Here is a 13,618-nt window from a genome sequence, read left to right as displayed (position 1 = left end):
CATAATTCAATATTTCATGATCAATATAAGCTTTCAGTTTTGAGTTTAGCTTTGTATAACTTACAAGCTCCCAAATTAATTCAGCTTTGAAATACAGTGAGGTATGATACCAAGGTCAATGCTAGAATGCTTCCTGACACACAAAAACATTAAGGACAGCTCTCTTTTACCCAACCTTCCTTCCAAAAAGCTTTATTTTGCAATGTATCCTAAAGATCAGAACTATCAGAAGGAAATGTTTCAAGAGATCTGCAGTGAAAATGTGGAGTCACTCAGAACTTTTGCAAGGACTCTGAACACACAAGCATAAGAAAAGTTTTGATTCCCGTTTGGCATAATAATTCGTAAATTATTTCAAGACTGTTTTAAGCATTTTCTGCAATAGAAAGTCATTTAAATCATTGTCATCTGACTTTTGGTGGGAGCAATCCATATGCAAGGGATGCATGATTTGCACCTAGACTATTTGTGACAAGGCAGTAAGCAAGCTCAGCTTTCAGGAACTTTGACTTCCTGTCAGTGAAGGAAAATGTGTTGTGCAACATCTTGTCTCTGAAGACTTTCCAGCTTACTGGTAAGAAAACATGCTAAGATTTTAAAAGCAACAGGGAACAGGAGAAGATCTTTTTGTTTCCACTTTACAACAGGTGAAAGAAATACCTCAGCAAATATGAAGAAAGAAATAAAAAGGGCACTTGGGATGTGAATGGCATCACCATTCACAAGCCTTCTAAGAGTAAAGGTACCTTATTTTTCAGTTTGTGGTACCAATATGCCTTGATTAGACCACGATTTTAAGAGCCTTTCAGCAATACTAACACAGTATCACCTTCCTTCCCAACACCCCACTATCACAGCTGCACTAAGCACAACTGCTTCAGCAGCTGCACTATGAATGGGATCCAAGAAAACACTGTAAAGTTTTGAACATCCCTTATCTAGTTTGTAGCACACACATTTCAGAGTAGGCCAGTAACACCTACGCTGATAATCCTGTCAACCACCTTGTACCATGAAACCATAGCCTTGCTTCGATACTTAAGCAAGAAAAAACACATTGGTTCAAAAAGCAAAATATTGGAACATAATCGCATTACAGTTTGTTTCTTGTGGAAATATGAAGTGAAGCAGTCAGAGATGAAATAATACAAGATAGAAAGATGCTGAACAGAATCTTAAAAATTAAAGCACTCTGGAGAGTCACCGCATGGAAGCCCTTTCTAGTGGTTTCAAGAAACAACAAAAAAAAATTTAAAAAGAAATCCTTGAACTCAACATTTAAATGTAATAATTTCACATGTACTACTTCTGCCAAAAGATGTTTAGCCAAAGTATTTGGGCTTTGTTTCCTTTCTTGGAAAAAGACTACTACTAAGAATATAGTTTGAAGTGTCTTATGACATGAAAAAAATCTCCTGAAGTCACTTCGTGTACTAAACACATACAGTTTTCATAAGGTGGTTTATAAACACGTTATACAATGTCTGCTCTGAGAGTATATAAAATGGATACCCTTTCAAATACCACTTTGTATGTACTAAGCAGTTAGAACATCTAGCATCATTAGTTTATTTCAACAAGAGTACCCACACAATAAAAATCAATTAGTTAGCTTATAAAAATGTACTGCTTGTACTTGAGTTTATACCATTAAAAATGTGTGACAAAGTCTTTGCAGTTCCACCAAATGGATCAACAAACAGAAAGTGAACCTTTCTTAAGAGAGGTACCAACAGCCTGCAATAAGCCTCCTCTTGTCACCTGATATGACACCAGGAAAGACAAAGTCATACTCAACCTTGCCTAGCACAGCGTGCTCTCAGCTTTGAATGGGACGTGGTTCCTAGGAGTAGGAAAGAAAGGAACTGCCAAACATACAATGCAAGCCTGAAAAACAAACTTTAGAAGGACTTTGCTTTGGGATTCCAAAAACATATTCATGCTTCACTTTTCTTCTGATTTACAAACACCCCTTTCCTCAGCTGAAACACCTTCAAGGAATTAAAAAGATGGATGGGGCAAACTGCTGAGTTGTTTATTGCAATAATTTCTGACATAATGATAACTATGACTCAGAAAAGCTAATTTTTCTTCCTCTTTCATCCTTTAAACCTTCAAAACACCTCTTGGGCAGCCTGCATTCACTAACTAAAAAACCTAACAGTTAATACTTTCTATTCACCTTAACAGAGTATTAAGAAACAATCCTTCTCTGATGCAGAGAAGGAACTTGGAGTTTTACAAGGTATTTTGTTGCTTTAAGCCAACACAGGAGGAAGAATGAGTGTCAGAGAGATATGATGTTAGAAGCCCTAATGACATTTAAATGATTACCTCTTCTTGAGCCAAACACCAAACTCATCACCAGGAGTGACTAGCTGCACTCTGTGTTGATAAAGTTACCAAAATTTCCCTGTCCTTGTTTAGTTTTATTGGTATTTCCTTTCACTTCTTAGCAAGGCCACCTGCATACGTGCCCACAGGAGTAAACAAAGATTGCAAAACACTCTGCCCTCATTGCGTGTCTGAAGGGTGACAAGTTAGTATGACTTCTGTAGTCTAGTCCCATCCATTTCTGGGTGCAATTTGAGGCACCTCTCTCCAAACAAACCTTTGTCCCTAGCAAGACATTTAAGACATCATCAACCAGACTAAATTCCACCTCACTGATGCTCCTCAGCACTCTTCCCTCAGCTCTCCTTGATGTGAGTTGCGCCTTCAGAAACCTAGAGAACCTTTCATCATTTGTCTACTTGCAAAACACACCAAGAATTTTTTTTCCCCCTTGGAAACTATCACAAAAAAGAAAACTGCTGGGTGAGCAGGACAGCAATATTACTGTGATAAAAGCATGTTTTCCTGTGCTTTGCCAGCTGCCTGTCAGTAGGCACTTGTCACCTCTTGCCCTCTGAGTAACTAGCAAGTCTTTCTAGGACAAGGACTTTATTTTTTGTTCTGCATACACACAGTTCTTATGGACTAGGACTTTTAACTGGTAGCGTTTACAGTGTGCTTGAACCCATACACTATTTCCCAAATCCTTGAGAAATGTGTGCATGTGTGTAAGAACACCCAAAACTGTTTTGTGAAATTTCTTTCCTACACTGCAGCATCTCATGTGGCAAAATATTATGAAGAACACTCACCTCCTTAAACCGTGTAAGCTTTGGCACAGCTGCCCCGTGTGGGCCGGCTGCCGTGCCGCACGCCAGCCGCTCGCCGGTGCCGGGGCTGCCTGCCCACGCTGCCAGCCCACGCTGCCAGCCCACGCTGCCAGCCCCAGCGGGCCATGCCGGCCCACCGCAAGGATGGCGGCAGAATTTGCCAGGAAACGGGCTGGAAGCAATAAAAGGCTGAGAGGACAAACAAGTGCAAGCCACCGAGCGGTAGCTGAGACACTGCCCTGAAAGTTCAGTGGCAAAACTCCTACCAAGAGAGCTCAAAATTAGAGCTGAGTTGTCAGGATAAAGCAACAAAGCTCAGGGAAGAGGGAATGGACAAGCTAAAAGGCTTATGCTATCTCGAACTTAACGAGGGCCTGGGATTCACTTGGATACCTGAAACTGAAGCAGGGAATGCCTTCAGTTAGTAAGAGCTCACAACAGGACTCAATGGTTAAACCTGGTTTAAAAAAACAAAAAACAAACAACAACAAAAAAAAAAAAAAAAACAAAACAAAAAAACAAGATCACCAGACCGTCTACATTGTTGTTAACCCACACTACTCAAAAGGCACAGCACATTGCAATTCCAGCTGCAGAGCAAGCAGAGAAACAGGCAATGCAGACCAGAGAAAATAAGGTTTAAAAATAAGCTCAAAACCAACATTTTGGGAGGATTGTTTTTTTTTCCTTGGCTGTGGCACATGGTCATACAAGCAGTGGGATCTACATAATCGATAGGTTTTTTGCTGCTGGCTGTCCCAACTCATCCTCCCCTGCACCAGCTCCAGTGTTTTTGTGACTCTGAGCTGAACTGCTTCTGTGTTAAGTCAGCAAAAAACTAAGCCAACAAAAAGTGCAATAGGTTTTTGTGGGGATTTCATGCAAAAACAGTGGAACACAGGCTGAGACAGGAGACAGGCTTAGCTGCTCTAGTAATGAAGGCTCAGTCTGATTAGACAGTGCATCCGCAGTAGCTTTTCTGTCACTTCAAAGCTCCAAATGAGGCTATATTATAAATATTCATTTAAGCAAAACCAGCGTATTATGTGGCAATACCTCATATTCCTCCCTGTCGCACGTATAACTGTTTGCCCAGATACTGCCTCTGAGGGGAAGGAAGGGGATTTTTTTGTTGTAGTTGTTTTCAATCAAGAGCAACTCTCCAGTTTAATCACGTGGCTCTATAAACAGGTGTGCTGGCAAGTGAGGGATTGCGCAGGACTGGAAACAAGCAGCTGGAGGAAGGAGGCTCCTTAAGCCAGGACAGAAAATAAAAAAAAATATCTGTATTTGTGAAACTGTGGTGAAAGTTCAGGCTGTGCTAGTCTCTTTAGTACTGTCTACACACTTAGCAGGAGATTCTGTTCTAAAATAACTATGGCTTAAATAAGGAATAAAATAATACATTACATAGATCTCATCATCACATATCCCAGTGAGTTAGCATGCGTACATTAAAGTATTTATTCTACCATATGGGAAATTAATTTAATTGTGGACCCTGTCACAGATTTCTTACGTTCCTGCTTTGGAAGCAGCTGCACAAGGCTGGGAGCCAATCTCATAACTCGTAGTCCCTCTCCCAGCCATGCAGTTCTGCCACTTACCTTACGCTATTTCCAGCGCCTCTTGGACTCTTCCATGAGCTTATGCAACTAACCTACATGGCAAAACACAAACTCCAATTGCTTGTACAATAATTTAATGAGTGCCCGATCCAATGCGAGGAAAGGATGAACTGCACAAGAACAGTGGCAAAAGAGAACCATGGAGCAGTGAAAATTTTTACTTTTAGCAAGAGCAACTAAGAGTAACTAAGCTTGCTCAGCTAGTTACAAAGCTGCAGCATAGCTGTCCTGCACTCCTACTGTCCGCATTAACTACAGGATCAGCTTTCCGCACTGAGTTTCAACAGCCGTACGGGGTTCAGGCACACACCACACCGAGCAGAATGCAGTGGAGTTTCTTGCTAACTTCTTTGCTGTGCAGCTTCACAAGGCACTTGGCTCTCTGCCTGTATGGACATGACCTGAATGTGGACTGGTGCACACTTGGTAACTGCCATTTTAAACTTCAGTTGTATAGTGTAGGATAGTATTTAATAAACCAGCAAGTGCTACATGTAGTCTCTGCTCATGTGCTCTAATTTGTTATCAGAAAAAATGCCTTTTTTTTAAACCATAAAGCTGACAGTAATTAAACCCATTTACACTGTGGCTACCTGCAATGTTTAAGTAGGCCACTCTAGAAACTATTGATTTTAATAATCTAATAAAGATCTAAAAGTGACACTAAAGTTCTTTGCTCAGCAGAGCAAAGGCAGTCTCATTCTGAAGCCAGTTTCACAGGGATTTGTGTTCTGTAGAATAAAATCTGAACAAGAGGCTTTATCTGGCAACACACAAAGGTTTTCCTCTATTGCAGCTACACGACTTTGTCTCCCAACAGAGAAACTGGGGCCAAAGACGAACAAAGCAAAAACGAGCGTTAAAGACAAACAGGTGGATAAGGCCAAAAAAAAAGCACAAAATGCAAGGATATGCTCTTAGTGCCTGAGGGAGGCAGTGAATGGAGGAGAATCCAACTCCAGGGCGATACTTTTCGGGCTCCAAAACCTGGATCAAGAGTCAAGACTGCCACCAACATACTTCCATTCGGATGATACAAAACAGACTTCACACTTGAAAAGATTGCTCACCGCAGAAACAGTCACTTCACATAGACTATGAAAAATGTTAGCTACCCTAAATGCTTTTGCTCTTCATTCCATAAAGCCATATAACAAACACGGTTTAATGAAATACCAATTCTGTTACCGTTAAATAAATATATTCAGGATGCAAAATGCTCTTACTTTGAATGAGTATTTGACTGTTAGAGGGAAATTAACAGACCCTTTAGCTGTACAACAGTAACACCGGAGAGAACAACCCTCTTCCTTGATATGATCATGCACTTTAAAAAGGAAACACAAATACACAACACACACCCAGACTACCTTGAAAACCTCTTGTTTCACCACCTTAATTGTAAGGCTTTATTTTCTTATACAGGTCACCATTTCCCTAGCTACTCCTACCTAAACATAAGAAGTGAGAGTAGAATACTGAATCAAACTTCTCCCAAGAATGCTCTTGCTAACAAAATATTACATACAAACATCCAACAACCTTTGCAAATTATATTGAACCAGAAGGGCAGAGGTTAGCAAAACTGACTCTAGGAGCTAATGTTGTTAATAACACCCTAACAAGGATCTAAAAATCATTTTGTGCATTTTGCCGCTCCATTTAAAAAAAGGATGGAGAACATTTCTTCTAGGCACATAATGCTTAGTGAGATCAGAAACTTACTTCTGTAATGAAGAACAAGTAAAAATGAGAAAATAGAAAATAAATAATTATTCTTTAAAAAGAAGAAAGCTCTCAAGATAATGGAAAACACAAATAGTACTTCTACGCGTTCAGCCCTTTTGTTGTTATTTAGAGAATACCAAAGTGACATATTTCTTTAGGGTTTTGTTTTCCAAGTCAGTATGATCTACAACAGGTTTCAATCCTTTATTTTCTATTGGTACTAACTTTTGTTACTTTTTAAGATTTCTGTAAGAAGATATCTCTCTATCTTCCTGTTTACTAGTCAACAACTTTGTATAAAAAAACCCTTTCTATTCTCTATCTGTAAATATATAGGTTGATTCATATCATAACAAGACGTATATACATTCTATAACAATGAAAACAGCTCCCCCATCCTTTCTTCTATTATCAATGAATTTAACTAGAAACAATACTTTCAAGTAATTTGGTTCTCTATGTAATTTACATCAATATGTAGGTATGACATAAGCATATACATACACACTTCCCTGCTAGTTTAAGGGTGCTAGCATAAGAAATGTCATGTTTCACATTACTGCACCTCTTCAGGAGCACTGTTCCACAAGCACTCAAAGCTCAGCTTTAGGATTAACGTAAGCCAACCTGGGTGTTCAGGACACAGAAAAGAATGGCTGCAGCAGTGCAAAGGCATTACTACTGCAAAGTAGCAATGCCCCTATCTTTTTCTTAATTCTAAACACACACAACAATTTTTACAAAAACTAGTTCACTGTTCAGCCACAAGTTTATTTTGCCTGCAACTGTAACAGTAAGCTCTACGTGTCTATTGTTGCTTGTGTAGGCTGAATTCTTAATATAAAAAGAGTCTGCCCGCCTACACGCTTTCATGCGAACATGAGGGCCTCATGGTGAGGTTTTACAATGCAGCTGGACCAACCTAATGGCTCACTGCCACCAAAATAAGGCATACTTACTCTTTCTTTTACCACCTTTCCTCTGCTATTCCTCTGCACTGGCTCAGGGACATCTGACCCCTGATTTGGCTGAGTTTGCTGAATTGGCAGAGAAATAATTCAGCAGGAAAAGGGAATGGTTTCTGTCCGTTTATCAAGAGAGGTCACATGAATACTAATACCGGGAACTGCAGGACACTTCTTTCAATGCAATCCAGTTATTTAACTGATTCAGTCATCTTGTGGAATCTCAGACATGGTCACAAGAACACTTGAGACAAAGGGCAGGGAGGGTGAGAGAAGTGCTTTGGGTTTTTTACACATTCAGTTCAAGATTATTAAGAATATTAGCATTAAATTAAGTAGCATTCTTACCTTTCATTGCTATTTTTATCCATTCACTTACATCGCTGTTTGCTAACTTACCAACAAGCCATAGTATAATAAACAAAATAGTTACTTACCTACAAATCCTTTCTCTCCAACTAATTTAAGGGCAATTTTATCTGCCAAAACAGAAGAATTTCCATGTGCAATATTAGCAAAAGGTCCGGCATGAACAAATACTGGTGTTCCCTGAATGATAAAAAAAAAAATACATCATTATTTTAATGGATAGAGAAGAACACAAGCTCAATACTCTTGCAGACCAATCAAGATTGTATATAAATCAAAAGCATGTATAATAAGTAAGCAATGTTAGATAATTCAGGGGGGTTAGGTACATCCTAGGTGCTTGAGACCCCACTCACCAACAGGCCTAGGTATCAGAACCTGCTTCATTCATAACAAGGTAACAGACAGCAGTGCAACCTGCAGGTAACTCAGACAACTTCTTGCCCAATCTTGTACTAATGTTTCGTATTTCCATTGCCCTAAAGCATATGTAATACAATCACCACTAAGTGTATCGCTGCAGAAGGTACACAAATAGAGCCCAGCTTCTGCCCTACTCCATCCCTTACTGCTCCTGTTTTCCTCACTGCCTGTAACTGCCATTCCTGGGCAAATGAAGTAGCCAGCAGAAGCAATGAGGGACTAGAGTCTGTGTTTAAGGAGCTGGAGAGGGAGAAGGGAAGGGGCATGGCTGGGTGCAATGGGGCTGCTGATATACAATGGAAAAAGTATTCACCGCTGCTGGCCGAGTGCCTGGGAGCCCCGAGTGCAGAGCTGAACTCCCTTACACTAGACCATGTATAAATACACAAGAAAAGTAGACTCTGTAGCAGGGAGTCATCTAAAACAGCAAAGGGGTAGGCAAGGAATTAACAAAGTAATGGCATAGGGGAATTTGTCAGATAGAAAGCAAGTCTTAGTTTCCTGTTACTTTCTTGGCAGGCATCACAAGGAAAGGAGAAATTAGAAAATTTGCATCTACAGAAAGGGATTAGGATTAGGCGAGATATATTATTTTCTGTATTTTCTTCAAGTCAGAATACACAATCAGGTGGAAGAATGTCACTTCAGCTGTCTTTCTATAAAATACTTAAGCAAACAAATCACCGTTGTTAATGCTTTTAAAAATCCTCATCTGGTTAAAGAAAAGGTAAAAAGACAACTTCAGATTGTCTCCATCACTGTTTTTCACATATTCTGTATTAGGAGCTACTGCCAACCCTCAAAATTTCAGGCAAGCTACTGAGCAACCTTCCTCAATTTTTGACCAGAAATACCAATTAAGGAGGACAGCATGTTGCAGATGAGCTGCAGGCCACATCCAACAGTCCCACGAACCACAACTTGGAAACTATTAACCATATAACAAAAACTGGTTGTGTGTGTCATGTTCCCCCCCAATGTCTTAAGAAAACAACCTACATAGACAAAAATTTTCATGTTTTCCATAAAACACCAGAACAATTGGATTATAGTAATGAAATACTTCCTACTATATAAAACAGATTTTCGTGTTTCAGTAACGCTGAATAAAATTCATATAGAATATATCAACAACAAGGATCTGTTCTTATTGCTTCCTCTAGAAGTAATTATACATAATTAATTGCTTTGTTCAGAGCAAAGACGAGTAACTTTTTATCCATTTGCACATCAAACTTCAGGTTTGTTCTAACAAAACAGGGGGTTTGGTTTTTTTTTTTTTGGGGGGGGGGATGTGTTTGGTTTGTGGTTTTTTTTTGTTGTTGTTTTGTTCTGTTTTTTTTTTTTTTTTTGTGGGGTTTTTTGTTGGTTTTTTTGTTGTTGTCTTTAAATCAGGAGAGGAAAAAGAAGAAAAAGTATACATATTGGTGGGGATATTATCCAAAAAAAATTGACAATTAACACAACTCTGTCTCATACATGTTAAAGAAGAAACAGTGGAACAGGAGCAGAAAAAGTAAATAAACCAGAAATCTTGCCCTGTAACAAAAGCAGTGATGTAGATTATTATCCTCATAACACACTGACTTCATAGTGTTTACTTAGGATTTATTTTTTCTTCTTGTCTTCTATCTGCTAATGACCACATACTGCAATATCAATTGGGGTTTTACATATTTATGTGAAAAAATGACCTTGAACTATGTACACATTCAAAGCTTCTTTTAGTATTTAGGCATCAGTCTAATGGGAGGTGTTGTGCAAAATATAAGATTACCCCCATCCCAAAGAGCTTATAACTTATACAAAATAAAATGCAAATCACTTCCACCAACCTAAGCTTGAGTTTTACTTCCCTAAGTTTTACTTTTGCTTTAACCCAGTATTTACCATTCTGGCATTCAAATAGGTAAGACTGTAGTTTTCAGCTACCAGATTGAAATCCATGGGATTTATTCCAATTTGTGTTTTATTACTCACTACGTTTACTTCTATTCTTCCAAGCCCTTAATTTCTTGTGGCAAGCAACTACAGGGCTGCTCTTGTTAGAGCTCAGCACACAGATGGGCAGCTGCAATGCACAGAAGCACAAACAGGAACGATGAAGGCAGCCCTGCCCTGCCCATACTGTGGCAGTTATGCAGAGAGGGAGCCAGAAGGGTCTCCCACAACATTCCGTGTGCAGCTGTGCTTCCAAGAGTTCATCCACACAACACAGATGGGAAGGAAATAGGATTGTGGGGCCCAACATCCAGAATATCAGTATCCAAGAGGCCCCCTGCCACTAACCTGGAATCCAAACACACTACTAGACCACTAGCATAGACAGATGCTCCCCTGGAGCTCTGAAATCCACCAGAAGAAAAGGAGGAGTTATTTGAATGGTCTTTTTATAAGGACAATTCTGGAAGGAAAATACTGTCTAGGTACTGAAGAGAGTGAACTCCAGCAGGATCTCAGGAGCCTCAGGCACACCCTGGAACAGGGACAACAATGTCTTCTTGGGCCAGCTTCAGTAACTCTGTGTCTGCCATCCATCCCACTCGGCAGACTGCTGCTTATTTTTGTTACACTCCTAATAAACTATATGGAGAAACAAACAGTGGCACAGGGATGCATTCTACCGACTGTTTTCAGTACAGGGAATTTTATTATCCAAGTTTTAGTAGAAGAAAATAAACTCTGAATGTCAATAAATATCTGAAGTTATCTGGCCTCTAGAAGGATGTTTATAATACTTATTACCATCCTCTCCTCATCTTTACTGTGAGTGGCACTTTAAATGTAACATGAGGAGACCATCCCAGAGGAGCCAGCCTGCAACTACAAAGAGTTGTCCCATAGAGCAGCTGGTCTGTTACACATGGTATAAATAAATGGCAAACATTGAGGGATCAGTTCACGAGGGAACAAATCTGTCGTGAGAAATATGGATCAACGCTATGAAATCATTATGTGTGTTTCAAAGTCATTTCAGTTCTGCAGTATTGGAGATAAGTTCTACTGAAGCCTACATTTATTGTAGGTGGAGTGCCCCATCTTGAGACTTTTCCCATTTTGAGATTTTACTGTCCTTCCTGCATATAAAACACTGTCAATCACTAGCACCTTGAGGCAGCATTTCTGGTGATAAAGTAGCAGGGTTGTGAAGAAAATCAAGCCACCCAGAAACGCCTTTAAAAAATAGCAAATTAAAACACACACATCAATTCACATATGAAAAAAAGCATTGACACGTTACCAGTTCAGTTCCACACAGGGCTGGCATTTGGTCATTTTTGATTTATGAACTTCTAAACCTCTTCTCCAGTGCATGCAGACACCCATATAAAGCTGGTGCGAATCTACGGAATAGGTCATTCTTCCCCCCTTTCATAGGCACTTAGAAGCAACTCCTCAGACCTCCACAGCTTAACACAATATCCATCTACCGGCTTGTCGCCAGATTAGAGGAGTGCAGCTATCTTTGCAATGATTACTTTCAGCCACTGCTACCCACATACACTATCATTTACTAATTATGCCAAATTAACTGTCAGTATCAGCTGGAAGTCATCCAGATCTCCTGCTCCTCAGATAGTCTTTTTGCCATTGCCCAATACTGAAGTGGTCTGGGAAGACCTGCTTTGGTGAACAGTTTCATCCCTACTTGCAGAATAGGTCCATGGCACAGTCTGGGCTGTGTTTGCATTCTCTGTAATCATTTTATTCTCTTTTTCCACCACCTGTGTGCTGTAGGATCATTTCTGATGTTACTGTTGTCAAGTCATGGTGCTGTTGCTAAAGGTCTTTACACCTGTATTGAAAACTTGTTCTTCCTGAAGAGATTACGATTATGTTGCTCACTTACTATTGGTAGCTTCTTTGGAAACTTAATAGGTCTTTCTTCTTTTGGATGCTACTTATTAGGATTATTTCAACTGTAATTTAGGCTTCAGTTCTCCTCATTTCTGGTTTGCGAGAAGAAAGATTTGCAATTCACATACTCATCAGAAACAGAAGAGACATTATTACATCCACCCCTTCAGGATTAGCTTGTCTTAAAATCTGTCATGCTGGGGAGTTCTAAACTCAGATATATCACTGCACTACATTTAAGTGCGCCGGGCAAAATATCTTCCTTGTTCCCCTCACTCTTTTACTGGAAATACTGAAGTTTTTAAAATTAACAGTTCTTAAAAATAACAGAAGGTGTTTATTCACAAAATGACACAAGCTTGAGGCTCAAGACCAGCAACAACAGCATGGGCAGTAACAGAGTAGGCCACTGCATCTCTACACAAGAGCAATGACACAGTCCAAGAGGCAAACATCAGCCAAAGCACAGCACTAACTTGGAAAAGATTGATGCGCCGGAGATTTCCGTTCTTGGATAGGTGACTCAGAGTAGCCTGCAAGCTAACAGGTATTCAAAGGGTAACAAAAGTTTGTCTTTGAGACTCAAATTGCAGGACTGGAGCATGAAGCTGTATTCTGAGCTACTTTAGTTTGCTGTTTTAGAAATAACTTTGTAAGAAGAATTTTTGCAAAAAATATTCTTGGGTACTGTGGTCAGGGTCCTCCTAACAAGCAATAGTGGTTGATGAAAGTTGTCAGATGTTTCAGCCACAGCATAGATTAGACTCGAAAAGAATACCACATAAAAGGCAAGACTTTTATTGCATCGAAACATGAATATAAAAAAATGGAGTGGGGGAGGAAAAAAAAAAAAAAAAAAAAAAAAAAAAAAAAAGCATGCAAGTCCTAGAACCAAATACCTATTGATCAAAAGAAACTCTTCTGACATTTATAATTGTTTTTTAGAACAATACAACAAAACCACATTATTCTCAGATATACAAAGTGCAAATAGATTGATGCAGACTAAACAATCAGAATCTAAGCTACCTTGTCACTGATGGCTTAACACGCACAGTATTATCCAAGGGGTGATTTAAACACAGTTCTGGCCGTGACATTCTTGATCCTACATGACCTCCAGTTTCTGGTACTGGATGTTATATTAAATTCTGACACACACATATATTCTTCATACAGCCCCATGAAGGAACTGATGTTCTTTGCAGGAGAAAATAATCAAGATGACTATAGTAAAATAACACAGACTTAAATTCTATTTTTCTAAAATTCGCCGAGTGTAGGAAGTTGCCCCCATTCAAACACAAAAGCAAAAAGGTAGTTATCACTTTGACATGATGTAGAAAATGAGCCATTTTTACCAAACAGGCATTGCAATGGTATCTTTCTACATCCTTCAACTTTCTACCGTACCAGGAATTGTTGTGAAGTATTCCAGCTATGTAACTTTGATGGTCAAACTTTCAATAATATGCATTAATTG

The 13,618-nt window shown here is 39.4% G+C and overlaps 1 protein-coding gene across 1 annotated transcript in view; it reads right to left on the bottom strand.

The window, feature by feature from the left end:
• MTHFD1L (methylenetetrahydrofolate dehydrogenase (NADP+ dependent) 1 like) overlaps positions 1-13,618 on the bottom strand; it is a 155,985-nt gene that overhangs the window by 81,490 nt on the left and 60,877 nt on the right. The window contains exon 20 of the mRNA XM_042795947.1: positions 7,923-8,034. Coding sequence (XP_042651881.1) covers positions 7,923-8,034 — 112 coding nt within the window. The remainder of the gene's footprint in view (positions 1-7,922; positions 8,035-13,618) is intronic.

Source organism: Tyto alba, unplaced genomic scaffold (genome assembly GCF_018691265.1).
Source record: "Tyto alba isolate M040663 unplaced genomic scaffold, T.alba_DEE_v4.0 Super-Scaffold_22, whole genome shotgun sequence".
In the NCBI taxonomy this organism is placed as follows: Eukaryota; Metazoa; Chordata; class Aves; order Strigiformes; family Tytonidae; genus Tyto; species Tyto alba.
This window is presented reverse-complemented; position numbering and strand designations above follow the sequence as displayed.